At 38.2% G+C, this 19059-nt stretch overlaps 1 protein-coding gene across 1 annotated transcript in view; it reads left to right on the top strand.

The window, feature by feature from the left end:
• SNX25 (sorting nexin 25) overlaps nucleotides 1-19059 on the top strand; it is a 71887-nt gene that overhangs the window by 16063 nt on the left and 36765 nt on the right. Inside the window, exons 3-5 of the mRNA XM_027635976.1 lie at nucleotides 3383-3599; nucleotides 12654-12826; nucleotides 13711-13897. Coding sequence (XP_027491777.1) covers nucleotides 3383-3599; nucleotides 12654-12826; nucleotides 13711-13897 — 577 coding nt within the window. The remainder of the gene's footprint in view (nucleotides 1-3382; nucleotides 3600-12653; nucleotides 12827-13710; nucleotides 13898-19059) is intronic.

The raw sequence follows: 19059 nt of genomic DNA, 5'->3' as shown, positions 1-19059 counted from the left end.
CAGATTTTTATGTTATTTTTAATAAAGTTGGGTAATGAATCTTAGCAGCATAAAAACCATCTAGTGTGAAGTTTTGCAGATCTGAAGCTAGTCTGACCAGGTAACTCTTGCTGTACCACTGAACCTCTGAATGAATGAATATGTTAGAAGGGATAGCAGTTACTGTAGGACCTGTGTGGGAGTAGGAATGAAGGAAGAATCTAGATGGGAGTGCTCACTAAACCTCTACACAAGCTTCTGACTCTCTACTCCCAACACTTTTAGTTCACAGTATTTAAAAGACTGATTGAAGAGACTCACCTTCAAATTCACGTGGGAATGACTTTTAATCACATCATAACAACTCAGGAACTAGTTTAGAAGACCCAATAGAAGTTTCTACAGTTTTGCACCAGACTCATGGTGGTCACTGCATTTAATGGTTATCATAAGAAATTTGTTTTATGTTTGTAGTGAATGAGTTAGTCATAGTAAGGTATTGTCCTGAATGTGTTCTGCTTCTCTTTTTCATTCCTTGCTTGTCTTCTGAGCAGTTGTTTTCTATGTTTTAGAGAACGTGCTGTATAAAAATAATGATAATAGATGCATGAGCAGATTTCTCCTCTGAAGGAAGCAAACTGCTCTCTATAAAATGCCTACATTTGTTTTCTGTATTTCTTTAGAGTGCTGAAAAAGGCACCAGCTGCATCAATGGGCGTGAAACTAAAGCAGCAACTGTGCACCATGGCCAGGATTATACATATGGATGAGGCAGTGTCTTACTCAGTCTTAAACAGACTGCCGTTAGTGTCTGTGGCTGGTGTCCTTTTTAAATATTATTGATTTATTTAAACAAAGTCGTCTCACCACTTATTTGAGCATATATTCTGGGCTCTAAAGAACCCTGAGTTTTGTAGAGAACAGCACTGTTGTGATGCAGGAAGGCTCAGAAGTGACAAGGAAACTATAGGAAGCATGTAAAGGAAGAGGGTTATAAAAGATAGGTGCAGGAAAATATGGTTTAAAGTGGTGTCGCCTTGCTTTGTTTGAGCAGGAGTCTTCCCACCATAATAGATCTTGCTTCGGGTGTTTCAGTTGGGGGTGTAGTAAAGTTGCAGGAGTTGTACTCTGATATAAGAGTTCTAATTAGTTTGAATGTTGTACTTTCCTAGAGTACAGAGATGTACCATTGAATGTGACAGAAGTCATGAGTGGCTAAAATGAATCAAAAAATGTGTATTATGTACTGTGCTAGAAACTGAGTTCATTTTGGGGAGGAATTGCTTAGAAACAGAGTTATAAATTAAGAGTTATTTGGAATACGTAGCGTTCTGAAAGATAATATAGTCTAAGGGATCAGGATATAAGTTTTGTTCTTGTATCTTGTAGTCTTGCTTTGTAGAGTTCTGTTGAGTAGACATCTGTAGGAGCCACTTCTCCATGCATGGCTTGTCTTCTTAGGCAAAAGATGCTGGAGAAATCTGCTACTTTGCAAAAGGTAGAGAGGGTGTCTGTAGGAAAATCTGAAAAAGTCATTAATTGCCAGTGATGATGATAGCAAATCCCACAATGCAGTGAGTTTTGAATGTGCTTGAGAAATTACTGGTCTCTTACAGAGTAGGTGAAAAGGAAGAATTTGTGCTGTGGTCAGCTTTCTACAGCATTTAGGATCTTGCAACAGAAGAGAGTAACTAAGCTATAAGAAAAAGATGTCTGCAGAAGGACATGAGGATCACTGTGGAAAACTAGATACCTAAAATGGGTATTGCAATGGGAGACTTGAGATAAATAAAAAAAACTTCAGTTTTTAAAATGCTGTTCCCAGTTGCTCTTTGGTGTATCAATGGATTATTCCTCACCTTGCTTATCAGGAGATCACTACTTTTTATAACTGTTTTCATCACTTTGTAGTATTTGCAGGTGAGAGTTTTCAATGAAATATGATTTCTTCTATTTTAGAAAAGTAATGCAATGGGATATGTTTCAATATTGAAAGCTCCCATCCTGCAATATGGCTCTGCATATTTTTTTCTCTTCTAGATCAGGAAAAAGAATAAATACTTCAAACATTTTATTTATTTGTTTATTGAACTGTGGGGGTTTTTTTCTGAATTATTAATTAAAAAGCCTTGAAATGACTTAGCAAAAGGCTTTTAACTATATATTTTAACATACTCATTGAAGTGACTTGGCTGCTTTCTTTATAAACGTGAGGAAGCTGATTTATGAAGCATTTGGCTGGAAACTGTTATCAATTTTAGCCATTTCTTTTGAAATGTGTTTAGCAAGGTGATATTGGATGAGGTTTGCTAGTTTTGCCTGAAAAGGCAGGCAAAAGTATTCAGTTTAAGTTGTTGTTCTATTAGTGTGCTAATAGTTCACTTTCACAGTGCCAGGGAAATTTTAATAGTTCAGTAAACTGCCAAACAAACAACTTCTATCAAAGTGGAAAGTAAGAAATAGTGGAGTCATATAATTACTTTGTACTGCAGGCTTACATTGACAGGTGAGGTGTACTTTTGATATAAAAAGTCATGAAAACATCAGGATATCTGGTAAAGAAGCTGCTCAGATTATCAGGCATACAACTTTATTCCCCCTTTTTTATTATCCCTCTGGCAGATGCAAATTGACTCTTGCAACCCCAGCTTTTTCCTTATCTTGTTGTAACTGCTAAACACAGTTCATGCGTGCTCTCTGAACATGTCCTTCTTCCTCTCATACCTCCAGGGACATCTGCTAGTGTGAAATATCAGTAAAAACTGATAAATAGACACACAAATGTTATCTGAAAGAAAAGTCATAATGGTAGAAGATGGTGTTGCCATGGGACTTGAAATTACAGTAATTTTGGTGGTTGCCTATAGATATGATTTGGAATGCTTCATCAGTTTTGAAGTTCATGTAGTCTCAGTAATCTACTTGTTCGCTTTTAGCTTTTCTGATCCTGTAATGTACTTTTCTGGGGTTGTTATATGTCTTTTGAAATACAAGAATCTTACCACCTGCCCTTTTAACTGCAACCTTGGAGACTGTTGAAGGCTAGTTTCAGTCTGCAACAGCTTAGCCACAGTCAGATTATATGATAGTTCATAAAACCACATATAAAGCCACAGTTGAGAGACAGTCTGAGGTTTGTGTGTAGCTGGTAACCTGACTGTCTGAGCAAATCCACTTACAGGCTTTGCTTTGCAAAGTGACCTCCAGTAACCTGTTAGGTGCAGATTGCTGTAACCTCACCAACCTTACTTTCTTTGGCAAGAACTTAAAACCCAAAATTAGATATGAAGCCTATTACCCATCCAGTTTTTGAGGAGAAAGGTGGAGGATTATATTTTTCCTATCTGGGTGTGCCTTCTAATTTTGCAATTTTTGCTATTAATTGTTTTGTTTCTCCTTTCAGTGTTCGACTACAGCTATAGAGATTACATCCTGTCCTGGTATGGGCAACTCAGCAGAGATGAAGGGCAGCTGTACCAGCTGCTATCTGAAGACTTTTGGGAGATTGCCAAGCAGCTGCGACAGAGGCTGAGTCACATTGATGTAGTTAAAGTTGTCTGCAATGATGTAGTGAAAGCTTTACTCTCACACTTCTGTGACCTTAAAGGAGCCAATGCCAGGTAAAAACAAAACTCTGCATTTCACTGCAATTTTCTGCTTTTCTCTTTGCTTTCAGATGTGCTATATCAAAGTAATGAAGACTGTAACACTTTTGTAGAGAACTGATAAAGAAAATAGTCCAAGCTTATTACCAGTTTTAGAGATCAAGCAGACTTCAGGATATCTGTGAGACCTGTGCAAGGAAACACTTGTACTCCTTTTTCTCAGAATTTAGCTTCACTGCTGTTTCTGTTTCATCCTTGAATCCTTTGCTCACAGTAGGAGGTGGGCTGTGTGAGCGGTTCCTGCAAAGTAGTGTCAACCTGCAAGGGAAAGAAGGGGTGCTGTCAAAGCAGTCAACAGACAAGAAGATTATTTGCACCTTTCCCAAAATAGCACCAAGGTTAATTCCATTCAGCTTTCCACTTCTTCTAGCCCCAGGAAGCAAAGTCTTGTGATTTTTCTAAGTGGCCTGTCCTGCAGTAGCAAGATTTTTCTACTGGAAGAATAGTTGGCTGTATTTTCTTTCTTTGTGTAGGTTATCTTGCTAATTTCATGAATTTCCTCTATGTTGTCCACTTGAAAAAGTCAGCTCTCCACTGAGTACTAGAGTTGCACCCAAACTGTAACTGCAAATGGGAACTCTTAGCCTATGCAGTTCCCACATCTGAATGCACAATTTGTATAATTGTGCATGGAATTCGGGCTTATGTCTGTGCTTACATCATTTTAGTTATCCAAATTGAAATATGCTTTGATCATTCAGATTTAGACTGTAATTTATTCTGTGCAGTAGTTTTGCCTACAGTTAGATTCACATTTTTTTTGACATCCCTTCAGAGAAAAAAGATCTACGGTAATCTGTTAGTGACCAATCTGTCTGTTAGCATTGACACTTCTTTCTGTTCTGGAGCAGAAGATAGGGTTAACATATTTGTAGTAGACCTCAGCTCTCAGTCAGCTAATGTGTAGAAAAAATAAAGATGGAAAAGAAACTAAAGGGTGGTTGTGTTCAAGAAAAGAAGAAATAAAGGTGTATTTGCTTTGCAGTAATCTTGCATTGAATTCCAGGTACTACTTTCTTTTAGCTCTGGAATGTGGTGGAGATCTCTTGGTCAGGTAAAGCTCCTAAGTGTGCTCCTTGATTTCTAAGTATTACGCTTGCACTTGTCCTTTATCACAGTCAAGCACTTGCTTTTGGGAAGAGTTTGATTTGAACAGTTAAAGAATGAGGATGTTGATTTTAAAGTTTTTTTTATTTTAAATCTACATGTTTTTCTGTTTGAAGCTGGGGATGTAGAATCTAGAATTGCAGAATTATTAAATATTATTAATGCTGATTATTGATGAGATTTCTTGTCTACTGAGAGTTATGACCACTTCATCTGGTCTTTGTTGGATTGTTATTGTCACTATATAGAGCTAAAATGAATTCTCTTGGTTATTTTCCAGTTAACTTTTTCACATGGGAGTGGTAAAGGCACCTTAGTAAGTGCTGAATAAGGCAGGATGCATTAACATGGTAGTGAAAAAAATCCTGTCAAGCATTAATGTGACAGTGGGTTAAACAAACAAAAAAACCCCAAACAAACCCCAATGCAGAATTTGTAGGGGTTGGAACTGGATCCATTGACTGTTTTTCACAGGAAGGCTGTGAGTTCACGGGGAGGTAGATCTGGTTTTTATGTACCTGATAGATCAGCAGCACGATGCTGCATGATACAAGTTGTGAAGCACTAGAATATCCTCATGCTCCTCATCCAAACTTGGTCCAGGGAGCTGTATGGAAGTTGCACAGGGCTCACTGTTTCTTGGCAGATGGAGAGAGGGTTTAAATGCTTTGTACGTACTATGGCAAAGTCAGCAGAAAGGTGACATTGTGCTCACATGCTACAGATGAAATTTGTGCTGCTGAGTGATGCCAGGAATGTAATCTTTCTCTGGTAGCATGTTTGTTGAAAGCAAGAGATAGCTGTTCTTCTAGATGAAATCATGTCAGAAGGACTTAGCAAGGTACAAACACAAAGTAAGTCTTTCTGTCAAGCTGTCCACATGAAAGGAAGAGGCAGTTCCCGAACGCTTATTGTGAGCTAAGAGTGATTGCCTCAGGTATTATTACAGAACAATTAATATTTGATAAATAAAATGCTGTACTGGGTGCAGCATAGGCAAAATAAGATTTTCCTACATGAAATAAGTAGGTGTCGTGGTTTAACCCCAGGCAGCAACTAAGCCCCATGCAAACTGCTCACTCACTCACCAGTGGCCTTGGGAGAGAATGGGAGAAGTAAAAGTGAGAAAACGCATGGGTTGAGATAAAGACAGTTTAATAGGTAAAGGAAAAGCCACACATGCAACCAGAGCAAAACAAGGAATTCATATACCGCTTCCCATGGACAGGCAGGTGTTCTGCCGTCTCCAGGAGAGCAGGGCTTCATCACATGTAACGGTGACTTGGAAAGACAAACATCATCACTTCAAATGTCCCCCTCTTCCTTCTTCTTTCCCCACCTTTATATACTGAGCATGATGTCATATGGTATGGAATATCCCTTTGGTCAATTGAGGTCAGCTGTCCTGGCTGTGTCTCCTCTCAACTTTTTGTCCTCCCCCAGCATCAGGGTGATTCAAGAAGCAGAAAAGGGCCTTGGTGCTGTCCAAAGCACTGCTTAGCAATAACAAAACCATCTGTATATTATTATCATGGTTTTCAGCACAAATCTAAAATGTAGCCCCATACTAGCCACTGTGAAGAAAATTACCCCAGCCAAAACCAGTACAGTAGGTAAGTGGGTTGTGAAGGTAGTAATCCTTGCCTCTTCTTGAACCCCCTGACTAAGAGTGCTTTTTGAACAAACCTCAAAGAAGAGGTCACAGGGATGTTGATTTATTATTCTTTTTGTCGTTGTTACTATTATTACTACTCTTTTTTTTCCTACATTTTTTGGTTGTAAACTGTCTTTAACCTACAGTTGGGGCACCTTTGATCCCAAAGACAGAGGAAGAATTGGTTTCTAGAAACATGAATACATGGTATTGCGGGCTGCTTCTGGCATGTTGACTGCTACACAACCTCTGATGGGAGATACTCTGAAGTGTTTTTATGTATATGTGTGCCCAGACTTAGCAATGTTAGTGCCTGGGGGCTGCTCCTAGGGCTGATTCAGAACCCATAGTTAAGAGCTCAAAACTCTTGAAAAGTGTGAGTGGGGAGAGTGCTGTGGGGAAATTGCTGTTCGAGTGATCAATATGATAAGCAGTTTGAGGATTAAAGTTTGTATCATTCATGTTTTGATAATATTCCTTTTGTTTTCTATGTATTACTGACAAGGTAATACATAGAATTATGAACTCAGTTCATAATCTTCTTAGCCCATCTGAATACCTTCCCATGTATAGGATATATAACTTCAATTTTTTGTGATTTCAGTATGTGTTGTGATAAGATAGTTAAAATCAAAGGTACTGCCACCACAAACTGATCAAGAGCAGACTGATGCAAAGGGAGTTTAAGCACTTAGATTTAATTTGGTTAATCCTGTAGATACATCCAAGTTAGCTGGATAGCAACTAAACTCGTCCCACGAGTCTTGTTTTTCTTTTATAATTCCATTCGCCACCCACAAACCAGGAATATCCAGAACTGCTTCTCACAGTCAACCTCTGGAAAGGTGTATCAAGGGGATTAGTATGAAACTGTAGATATTTTTTGCAATGGGAGCAGCTGTATGAAGGTGCTGAGAAGAAAATAGTAACAAAAAGCCAAGAGCAGATTATTCAAGTCAACTCATGAGTAGCACCAGGTCTAAGGCTCACCACTGCTCTCAAGCTTCAGTGTTGGAAGTTTGGGGGTTTCTGTTAATGGTTGAATATAACCTAGACACCACAAGAAGCATTAGGATGTCCTGATACTGATGTGGTCATTCCAAAGCTTGTAAGCCATTTGCACACTCTTTGCATCTGTTATTAGTGTGACGTATCAAATGCTTTTTCCTGAAAGAGGTAGCTGTGGCATGTATAAATAATTTTATTCACAATAAGCATTAGTTGAAGTGATTTATAAAGCTTGCTGATTTATCATGATAAAATGGCAGCTGTGGAAATTTTGGGTTTGGCTTTGTCCTTGTTGTGCTTTCTGGGTTTGATGTGGTTTGTTTTCAGAGTTGTGGGTTTGGGTTTTTTTGGTTTTGGTTTGTTTTTTTTTTAAGTAGGTACTTTTTTTTCAGGTGTATTTTGTTATTCTGGCTTATAAAGGTCTAAATTTATTTTTTTCCTTTCTTAGAAAGCTCAAATAGGTCAAGCAATTTTTACTTTGCTGCACTGTCAAGAAGTTTAGAGCTCTGAGGGTGATACAAGTGAAGAGATGCAACCTGCCTGTGGTTCTGGTAGTTCTCAGAATCAGTTTAATGGAAGTGCGTGGGGAATGTTGAAAATACTGATGCCAGTCATTTAGAGCGAGTTGCATGTGCACTTCAACTCACAATTGTACTGATTAAGACTTAAATGTATCTCTACAAGACTCTCTCTTGAAAGACTAAATAAAGAAATCACAAGGCTGAAGGGAACACTTTGTGATCTATCTATCTATTTATTTAATGGAAAAAAGAACGCTGAAATAATTTCCTGTAGAGGAGTTGTTAATGCCTTTTAAGATGCTTTGGAGTTTTTTGGTGTGTATTTTTTTTTTTTGTTGTTCAGGGGAAGAGGAGTGTGTGCATAATTTATTTAGTTGCTTTCTTCCTAATTTCAAAGCCGACTGACATATCATGTTCTTCAAAGATGCCTTGCATCAGGAGCATATGCCCAACCACAAATACCAGGAGTCTTTTAATACTCCTGACTGCAGTGAGTCTTTACAGTAGAGAGAGTTACCAGATGGTCCTGGTCAAAAATGTGGATATTAAGAGTAGATCCTTTATAAAATGCTGGATGAACTCTCAGGTTTGCAGCAGTAAGGGCTAAAGTTCTAATATTGATGACATTCAGTGGGATACACAGTCAGTAATTGCACAAAGCAGTCTCAAAGCAGGGATAGTTCCAGTAGGTGTCATTTTGTTCCCAAAGAAAAGTACAGCTTACAACAGACCTAGTACAAAGGAATTCACTTTGGCAGGCCCTATCTATGGTTCTGTATTCATATTCTGCTGCTGTACCTTCCAGTGCTTTGAGGGGCAGCTGAAGGAAATCCCTTTGCTTTCTGACACTATGAAAAAGTACTGGATAGTCTTAAAAATTCAGAGCAGGCTTTTCATAAAATGAAAATTACAGAAAGGAAACTTAAGGCTGGCTTTGTAGCTCATGGGGGAGTGAAGATGGATATGACCTGTAAGCATACTGTTTAGAATTCTGTCTACTGTTTTAAATCACTAAAGTCACCTGTGTCTTGATAGACCAATAAATGTCACCATTACTTCAGTCTTGATTGTTCAAGAAGACACAAATTAATTATGTTGCCACTTGCCATTATTTGTGTATCGCCTAAAGCAGATTAGATGAGCCTGGTTTACAAAGCTTGTATCATGCCTGTTTTGGAACTGTTAGCTGGAGTGCCACATTTATATTAGTTCACTGCACATGGTTGTGCTCAGAATTTATGGATAATTGGCTGGACTTTCAAAGCTTTCTCTAAAAATATCTGCACACAATTTTGGTTCAGAGTTTTCTATGATTACTAAATGACCTTTTGTTTGGAAAGTCCAACCACACAATCTTAATAACACATGCTCAAAATTAGATAGGAAGAGAAATAATGTCTATGTTACTATTTAGATTATTTAAGAGTGCTTAATGTCTTTATTGACACTGGAGAGAGTCTGCTTTGGGTACGTGCATGTGGGCTGCACTTAAGTTTCTACTTTTCCTGGTGGTCTCTGCAAAATGAACAATGCCACGTTCCCACAGAGTTGAAGATCTGGGTTTTATATCAAGCCTTAATACTATGCCTGATCAGGACATCTTAGCTCCTGCTCCAAGATAGTAAACAGACATGGTTTGGTAACTGAGCAGTGATGTTAGTAGTTCTGTGATTGCTCATTTCTTCCTTTTTTATGTGTATCACTAAAGGGAAGCCAGAATTAAAAGAGTTGCTGTTTACTGGGCAGACCTTTTGTTGACACACAGTATTTCCCTGCAAGCTGATCAATGGTAATATTGAGACAGATAGAAGTGTAATGCTTCCTGTATACATGCAAAGGAGGATATAAGCTGTATGTTGTCTTGTGTTTTATCACTGGCATATTGATTTGTGCTGTAGCTGTTAAGCCTCCCCTCGTGCTTCCTCTCCTGCTTTCAGTCTTCCTTTTATTTCTCTTACCCAGAAGCAGTGAAAACTTCAGGATTTGTTGACACAACCGTTTAGCACTGATATGCAAGGCTTGTTTAGAGTTTAATTGCCTGAAGATTGTTTTTCTATTTTTTCATAAAAATCTTCCCTCTTGCTTTTTAGATCACATTTAGATACAGTTTGTCTAGGAAAACCATTGAAAGAACCCCTCTTCTAGAGATTCCTGTCTTCTTAGGTAATGGAGATAACTCCAGGAAAAAAATTGAAATTTTCTTAAATGACCTGTAAACTGAAGACTATGCAACTCTGTCCTCCCTTGCATTCCTGTAAGCAAGAACACATTAGCCAGTTAGAAGGGCAAGAATCAAACATTTGTCTATGTACTTGTTTATTCTGTTCTATTTTCCATTTGTGTTCTGTTGACTGTGTGTCAGAAAAGTCCTGGCATAGGTCCGACTGGGAGAAGCTGTATGTGTTGGCTTTTGACTGAGAATAAATCTGTACAACAGGGAGACAGACTTACCTTGCATGGGTGATATTATAAATGCAGTTAATGCTTCAGTGTGTTTGCAGTCCCAAACAGACTGGCATTCCTCAGGAGACTTGTAGAGAGATACTGAAGACAAAGAAGACTAATCTCAGTTCAGTGAAATTTTATGTGCATTATGGCTCTGTTTCATGCTTTGCACGTGCTTTTGCTTCTAACTCTGTATTGCTGCTAATACACAGGAACCAGCTGAAGTGATAGTCCCTGTCCTCGGCACTGGTGAGGCCGCACCTGGAATCCTGTGTGTTTAGTTTTGGGCCCCTCACTGCAAGAAAGATGTTGAGGTGCTGGAGTGTGTCCAGAGAAGGGCAGTGGAGCTGGGGAAGGACAAGTCTTATGAGGAATGGCTGAGGAAGCTGTGGTTGTTTAACCTGGAGGAGTCTCAGGGGAGACCTTATTGCTCTCTACAACTACCTGAAAGGAGGTTGTAACCAGATGGGGATTGGTCTCTCCTCCCAGGTAACAAGTGACAGGACAAGAGGAAATGGCCTCAAGTTGTTCCAGGGAAGGTTTAGATTGTTAGGAAAACCTTTTTCACTGAAAGGATGGTCAAGCATTGGAACAGGCTGCCCAGGGAAGTGGTGGAATCACTGTCCCTGGAAGTGTTAAAAATCCATGTAGATGTGGCACTTAAGGACATGCTTTAGTGGTGGACTTGATGGTCCTGGGTTAATGGCTGGACTTGTCAATCTAAAAGGTCTTTTTAAACCTTAACTATTCTATGTTCCCTGTAAGTCCTCCTGTTTGCCAGCATTTTGCGTATGCTTCTGGCTGTGTTTCTAGGTGGCTGACTTTGGGTGCGACAACCTGTCTGGAAAACAAAGACTTTATTTCCACAATAAGAGGTGGCTGTAGGTAAATGACCCAGACTTTGTCAGTGATCTACCTGGGTGGGGCATGTCTGGTTTTGGATAAATAATGAATGCCTTTAGGGAAGAACATGATGGGGAATGTTTGATGTGGTGTAGAGGAGGCTTTAGGATATGTATGGAATATACAAGAGAAATGGAAATGCACTGAGGAAAATAACTACATATTTAGCTGCCACAGAGAAAAGATCCTACCAGAACAAGGTAAACATCTTTCTGAGCTCAGTCAGCTGTACCACCTGGGCTGGTTGATAATGGAGATTACACATCATCTTCATAAACCACTGCTCCTCAGAACAGAGTATTTACATCCACGCTGTTCCAAGGGACTTGTTTCAAAATTTGTCTTACTTATAACGATTGAAACCCCCTCCATGATCCACCTTTGCAAACAAAACATTTGATTTGTAATTGAATAAGAGACTTCAGTCAAATCAAAACCAAATGTCATCTTTACATTCATGTTGTACTGCAAATTAGTTATAAAACTTATTTTCGTCACCTTAAGGCAAATTACTTGTATTATTAGAACAAAATTACAATTATTGTTACTATTCCAACATATTTTCATCCTCCCAGACTGACAGGTAAAAATCAGTTGTTATACAATGCTGCCTGTCACTAGTGGCCATACAGCAGTGTCTAGCTGAAAACTTTTGGTTGTACTGTATACAGTTCTTGGTCACTTTTTTCACATACAGAGGCGATGGGCTTGGAGCAGCTCTGTGAGTAAGAGTCAGTTGACTAACCAGGACAGCAGCCTCCAGATCTGGGAAGAAAGCAGATGTTATGAAAAATGGGAGGAGGCACTGGTATGAGATGTGACAGATCCAAGCCCTTGTAGCAACTTAGAGCCTCCTACTGAAGACCAGTTCTGGCTGCCTTTGTAAATTACCAAGGCATCTCTCAGGTGACACTGTGTCTGTCTCGCTGTAACCACTGGCTTGGTCACCTTGCTGTTAAAATGGACTGGAGCACATCAGGCATGTGGCCATGAAATAACTGCTAGGGTACCTTGTCTCTGCTTCTACAGCTATTTCTATATAAAGAAAAGGTGCAGCGTTCTGTCAAACATGTTCTGAGAAGTCCAGAAAAACATTGGCACCTGTGAAACAGTATTGGGCACAGAAGGTTTGCTCCTTGTTTCTTTCAGAGCTGTCATCTGAAAACCTGTTTATGAGAAATCTGCAAACAACACACTGTGCTATCATGGGCTTGCTCACCCAGCAGCATGTTGCTGTGTGTGTTCAGTGGTGCACAGCACCCACCCAGTGCTTCATGCTGCAGCATTTTATCAGTTAGTGACTGGTCATGATACAAGTGATCTGTAAGTTCTCTCTCTTCTTTCCTTCCTTTTTTTTTTTTTTCCATTTAGGCAGGAAGATCCACCAAGACCTTTTTTGCTGCACTCATGCTTGAGGAGCTCTGATGAAGAAGTAAGATTTCTGCAAAAATGTTCTCAAGTCCTGGTGTATTGTCTCCTACCCTCAAAGGATGTCCAATCTGTCAGCTTGCGCATAGTCCTTGCAGAAATACTTGCAACAAAAGGTAGATCTAAGATCAGAGATGATTAACCATTTACACCTATACAATATTAGCAATTACAAACTTCATTATATATATCTTTATGCTCTGCTTTTACGTTCTGAAATTAAATTAATGTGATAACCAGTAAGACACTTTAAATTCTCAAAATCAAGCATGTACTTACTTAACTCTCCTGACTTGATGCCAGGCTGTTAAGCACATTTCAGGATAAAACACAATTTGTCCTTTCCCATTTTCTATTTTTTTTTTCATAGAGGAACACTTTTGCAGTTTTCCTTGGCATTATTTTTAGTGCTTATATGAATAATTCTGCCCTTTTATATTCAGATACATAGAATCCATAGACTTTAGGATGTGTTTATAACTGAATCATGATATTAGGTTTAGTTCATTATTTTAGACTTTGATTTATCTAGAGTGGTTTTTTTAATTGAGGGATTTCTGTTTTGCTTTTTATTTTATCAGATACACTTTATCGTGATTATAAATACACTATGCATGTTTTATGTCACTGAAGTCAAATTCAGAAATTTTGAAGTCTCAAGTATATGGTGTGATGCCGTTTACTTTTAAATTTTCATTTATAGTGGCTATAATGTCATAGCCTTCAAAGCACACAGCAGAAAGAACAAAAGCACTTGGAATTTTCTAAATAGAGCTCAGCTTTGTCAATGTGCATCAATTTTCACAATATAACAAACAATTTTATTGGGAAGGTACATGGAATCTCAATTATACTATGTGTTCCAGAAGACCGGTTTTGTATTTTTGGATTTTTATCAGCTTGCATAAAAATTTTTACCTTTTATCTACAATTTTCTTTTGAAAGACAGCAGTTATTCTTCAGCATAAGGATTTCGTTTTAAAATATTTTTCTTCTTCAGTACTGAAACCAGTGGTGGAACTGCTGAGTGATCCAGATTATATTAACCGAATGCTACTCAGCCAGCTGGAGTACAGAGAACAGATGAATGAGCATCAGAAGAAAGACTACACATATGCTCCTTCTTATGAGGAGTTCATCAAGCTCATCAACAGCAGCTCTGATGTTGAGTTCCTGAAACAACTGAGGTATTTAATGTTTCACTGTAGCTCATTCAAAACTAAACGTGCTTCTTTTCCAGCCAGTTACTGAGATTTGAATAAATTGTGATTTTTCTTTTTAATTTTAGATTTCTTTTTGTTTGGTTAAGCAGAGAGAGTAAGGATGATAAGCCACAACATTTGTTAGATCTCTCATATAGTCAGCATTTTAGCTCAGTGGCAGAAGATGCATAAAAAGTCTGCTTAGTAGTATCCTGGAAATGGTTGTACTTTTGAAACGTATAAATGCTTGAAAAGTAGGAAAGGGACACTGGACTCTTCTTTACAGCTTGCTTCTGCAGAGTTAGATTAAAATGTTGAATTTCCACTAGCATGTGTGGTTATGCCCTCATTATGAATTATGACTGACTGCAGTGGTCTGGTGGCTGTGAACTGTTGTGACCCTAGGGACACTGAGCATTCAGAACAGCTTGCTTATGATTCTGTAACATGGAAAGAAGGGTTTGAGTTCCAGCACATTTTACCACTGGATAAGATGTATTCTTGGACTATTGCAGGGAGGTGTTTGCCACTTGCATCCTTCTTAAACATGTTAATGAATTCTGAAGAATTCCTTAAAGATCAAAAAAAACCACCACTGAGCTCCTACATGAGTTTCTTTGATCTTCCTGTTTTCTAATGCAAATAGCACCTGGTCACTTTCATAGACATTCCAACCCCCATCTCATCTCTTTCTACTTATGTCTTTAATCTTAACATGAGATATTACTTGTATGTCAAACCTGCTTGCCCAAGAACCAGCGTTTTATGCTTGCCTTTATAGCTGAGCTGATTTCTGAGATATATGAAAGGATAAGGAACAAGTGATTGGGAAGCAGGGAATTGAGATACTACTGTTTTAGAACCTCTCTAGATGTCCTTGAGTTGGTTTTGTTGAGCAGAGCAAAGCTTTGGAGGGCTGCTGAAGCCATTTCCAGAGTGTTTGTCCTAATCTCTTACTACCAGCCGGAACTGGCATTTCTTCCCAACTCCCTTCTGTTGCTGCTGCAGGTCAGCTTTGTCTTCTTAAATGGCTGTAGCAACAGCTGAAATACATGGGCATATCAACATTATTTGGTGCATTCTGTGTCATCTGTTGTGACTCTGAACTTCTATTAGAGTTGGCTTGATCAGACCAAGAAATGGCTAACCAAGATGAAGCATGTGGGCTGCATAAAAACATTGTACTTTCTCTTGTTCTTGTCTTTGATTCTGAAACCACTTGCATTTCTGAGATAGGAAAATACATTTAGGTGATGGTGAAATGATTCTGTTGCTTGGCTACTTATTGTTCATCTGCTGTAAAATTTGCTCTTTACTCTGGGACAGTGTGTCTTTCCTGAGAGCAGAAATTAGTCTCTATTAGACTCTTCCTAAAACCTAATTGACATATTTATTAGCATAATCACACTAATGGATCTGCTTGCTTCAAAAGAAACCCAACGCTTCTGTTGTTGTTGTTCAAGCACATTAATGCTCAATGTGTTCTCTTTTTAGCTGATAGGTCACTTGAAATTGTGTTCTGCAATACCAGAGAGCAGGTTTGGTTTATGAAATAGTGTGGTTTTGGCTGCACTTACGTTTTAACTTTCTAGCCTGTGGAGTCCAACTATCATCATTTTGAAACATGTTCCTCTACACTCTGCAAAATGTTGATCAGTCTGAGCCTGATCAGTATTTTAATAGAAAATGTCTGAGAAAATACATCGTCTTTTTAAAGAGAAATAGTATTTGATTTTGGAGGCATTGTTCTTCCTTCCTCGTTTTGTATAAAGCCAGTCTCTGAGATGGTGGTTAAAGAGCATTTCACTTTGGGAGAAGGTATTCGTGTTCTATTTGGGCTCCAGCACTGTGGGAGCACTCAGAGAGAGAGGGGCCAACCTGTAGTCATCTCAAATTTGTGTACTATATTTAGCAAAGATTTCATGATTAACCAGTGACACTTTACAGATTTGCCTCAAGAAAACCAAACAGTGGTCTCTATATGGTGTATGGATTAAAAAAAACAAAATTAGTTGTAATTCTTCATGAACCACAGGGAAAATATATCAAGAAGGAGTTAGAGGGAGAAATAAATAAGCTGCTGTGCAATTATCACTGAGAAGCACAGGAAGCGTCTATTGGAGTGGTGGGAATGGGAAAAATGCTTCCAGTTTTCTTCTTACAACAAATAAATTACTGACATTGTGTACATAAATAGGTTTCCCAGTTAGATGCTATTCTGGGTAATAATCTGTTCATCAAGAATTCCTTTCCTTGCTTTTATTTGGCAATAATTTTTCAGTGCCTATTTTAAGCCATGCATGGCATTCATGAACTGTAAGCCTCCTCCTGTTACTGCTCATGCTGTCACCTAACATTTTGGTAAAGAAGAGAGATAAGTAGTAGCAATTTTCTGTGTAGATTTAGCTTTGATGGAAATTTATCCCAAGGCACTACAGCTGCTAGGAAACTCATTATTTTTGTATGAAACTTTCTTGCCATGCTTAACTTTGCAGATTGATTACTATCTATTTAATAAAATAAACATAAAATACCTTGCTCAATTCAAAAGGCCATGAGACACTGATAAACATTTCCTGAGACTCTTGACTGACCACAGTCGAGAAGGCATGGACTCCTGGGTGCTCCTTGATGTATGCACGTGAGAGCGCTCAAGAGAAGTGCCATAAGGCTTCTTTCCAGACTGATTTCATTAACGAAGTTTTGCTAGGCTTTCTTGTGATTAAAACCAGGTATTTGTGGTGGGGAAAGCAGGGAAAATCCCTGGCTGGTAAGTGGAAACCTCTGGGTGAAGGGTGTGTGTTGTTCTTGGCCAGGAAATCAGAAAAGAGAGAGAGGCTGTGTAGATCTCCTTGTAAGCAAGTGTAAAGCTCTCTGCCATGCAAATAGCTCTCCCTGAAAGGATAATAATGGTATGAGGATTTTCTAAATCTTGTTTCTCTCCTAGCTTGGAAGCATTACTTTAAGAAGAAATATTGTATTGATTTTCTGCATTTCTTTTATGACTTTTATTTTAGAACTTATTTAAATGGTGCAGGAACGACTTTTAATTTTGGAGATATTTTTGAATTTATGGTTTGTTAGTATCTGTAGTGGGCCTCTAATGTTCGGTCACTTTATTGCTTAGCAGAACTTATCTCTATTTTTTTTTTTTTTTTTGGAACATCCCTTTCATAAAAATTAATTTGCTGATTTCTGAGGAGCTATTTTGTCCTTCTTTTTTTTTTCTGTCATAACTTTGTCTTCTGAAAACTTGAATTTGTTTGGGGGAAAAAAACGAACCAGTGAAGCTTTCACAGAAGGAATCACTGTATGGTTATCTATGAATGTCGTTCAAACTCACTCTTTATAATGTTTCATTTCTTTATTGCTTGTCATGAAGAGATGCAGACTTTTATTCCTGTGTTATCAAGTTTTCACAAAGTGTGTTATCCCTATGTCTTTGAAGAAGAAAAAGTTAGACAGTGAAATTTCACCTTCATTTCCCCTTAGATTGAAGTTAACGTGGATTAACTGGAAGTCTGCTACAAATAAGGAAGAAAAGATGAATTCTTCCACATCAGCTGTGAAAAAAATTTACTTTGTCAGAAAAAGACTAAAGATAAAAGACACACTGAATTAAAAACATAGTTGAGAGCAAATAGTGATAAGGAAATAAACTGGTGGATAGTTTTTCTTCTGCTTTCAAGATCACCATTCTATTTATTTTGTTATTTATTATTACAGCAGCAAAAGGTATTCATGGTAAGAATTCATTGTAAGAAAAGACCATTATTACTGGCTCTATATCATCTTTCACTTAAGAAATGAGGGAAGGGCATGAATATGACAAATAGGTAAGAGGTAAAAGTGGGAAGGTAGAAGTAATGTGGATGTGAGGCCATGAATGGTCCAATTTATCAAGTGCAGTCACTTCTTCAAAGTTAAATTAACACATCACATTTAAAAATTTCATAGATGTTTGGTCATCAACACCACTAGCAGCTAGAATATTTGGAATAGACTTTAAAGGAGAAAGGGTTGTGGTCTGGCAGTGTATCTAGGCTAGTGTTTCTGTGATGCAGTGTTGTACAGCAGTCTCATTGAGTATTTACAGCCAGAGCCCAGCACTTAGGAGGAACAGAGTAAATAGTATCTTTGAGAATGTAACTCAGAGCATCTCCCATACTTAAGATAATACAATGAGGAACAGAAAAAAAAAAGAGATGCTGTGTTATAGTATTGGTATTGAAAACATGTAAAACCATGAATGTGAACAAATGAGGGTAAATTTAGAAGGAAAAAGGTTGCAAGATAAAAGTGGAAACTACCTTCCATGTGCAGTATTTACTTGATTCTCTGTACCTGGTTTGATAAATTTGTAATATTCACAGTTACCCTACAACACCTGAGAGAGGTGAATGAGTGTTGTTGCAGTGCATTTACAGGTCACATAACCAAGACATCAGAAGTCCAGGTGAGCTGCCCTGAATAATTTGGGAAGTCTGTCTGAGCAGGGAAATAGCTGTGGGACTTCTTACACGCCAGAATGCCACCCTTACTATGGGGTTGTTCTTCCTCTGGACTTGGCAAGAACTGTGGTGGTGGATGGAAACAACCAAGAAACAGTAATGGCAAATGGAAATAGGGTTAGAAAAATTAAAGTTTTGCAGACAGATTTTCAGGTTTCAACTTGATAATTGAAGGATTTGGGTAGACTAAAGATTGCTGTAGAAAAAAAATTAATTCTGGAAGTGTAGTTGTGAGTGAGTGTATGCTGTGTGTATAAAACTGTGTGTGTGTAGAAAGAGCTGGAGACAATCAAAATCCTAAAAGAGTTATGGAGGCAAGAGAAATGGAGGGAATTGAGTGATGCTGGTGAAATAAAGGTTTATGTGGAAGAAGGGAAATATTTTTTAAGGATCAGAGGTTCTTTCTTAAATGGAGAAAAAGTAGTCACAGAAATAGCAACCTTTCCAGGAGCTTCAGCTTTCATCTAGGAGTTAACTTGATAGTTAGCAAATTCGCTATAATGCTTGCTTTCTTACCAGTATTGATAGCTACCAAAGTAAGTGCACTGAGAAGAATTTGAATGTTTGTTATGACCAGGTCTTTGACATTTATGAAAGGTTTAACTGACAGTCATTTTCTTTGCTGAGTGCATAGTA

The sequence above is a fragment of the Corapipo altera genome, unplaced genomic scaffold (assembly GCF_003945725.1).
Source record: "Corapipo altera isolate COAL_440 unplaced genomic scaffold, ASM394572v1 22b, whole genome shotgun sequence".
Taxonomy (NCBI): domain Eukaryota; kingdom Metazoa; phylum Chordata; class Aves; order Passeriformes; family Pipridae; genus Corapipo; species Corapipo altera.
The sequence above is the reverse complement of the archived record's forward strand: the minus strand, read 5'-3'. Positions and strand labels throughout refer to the sequence as shown.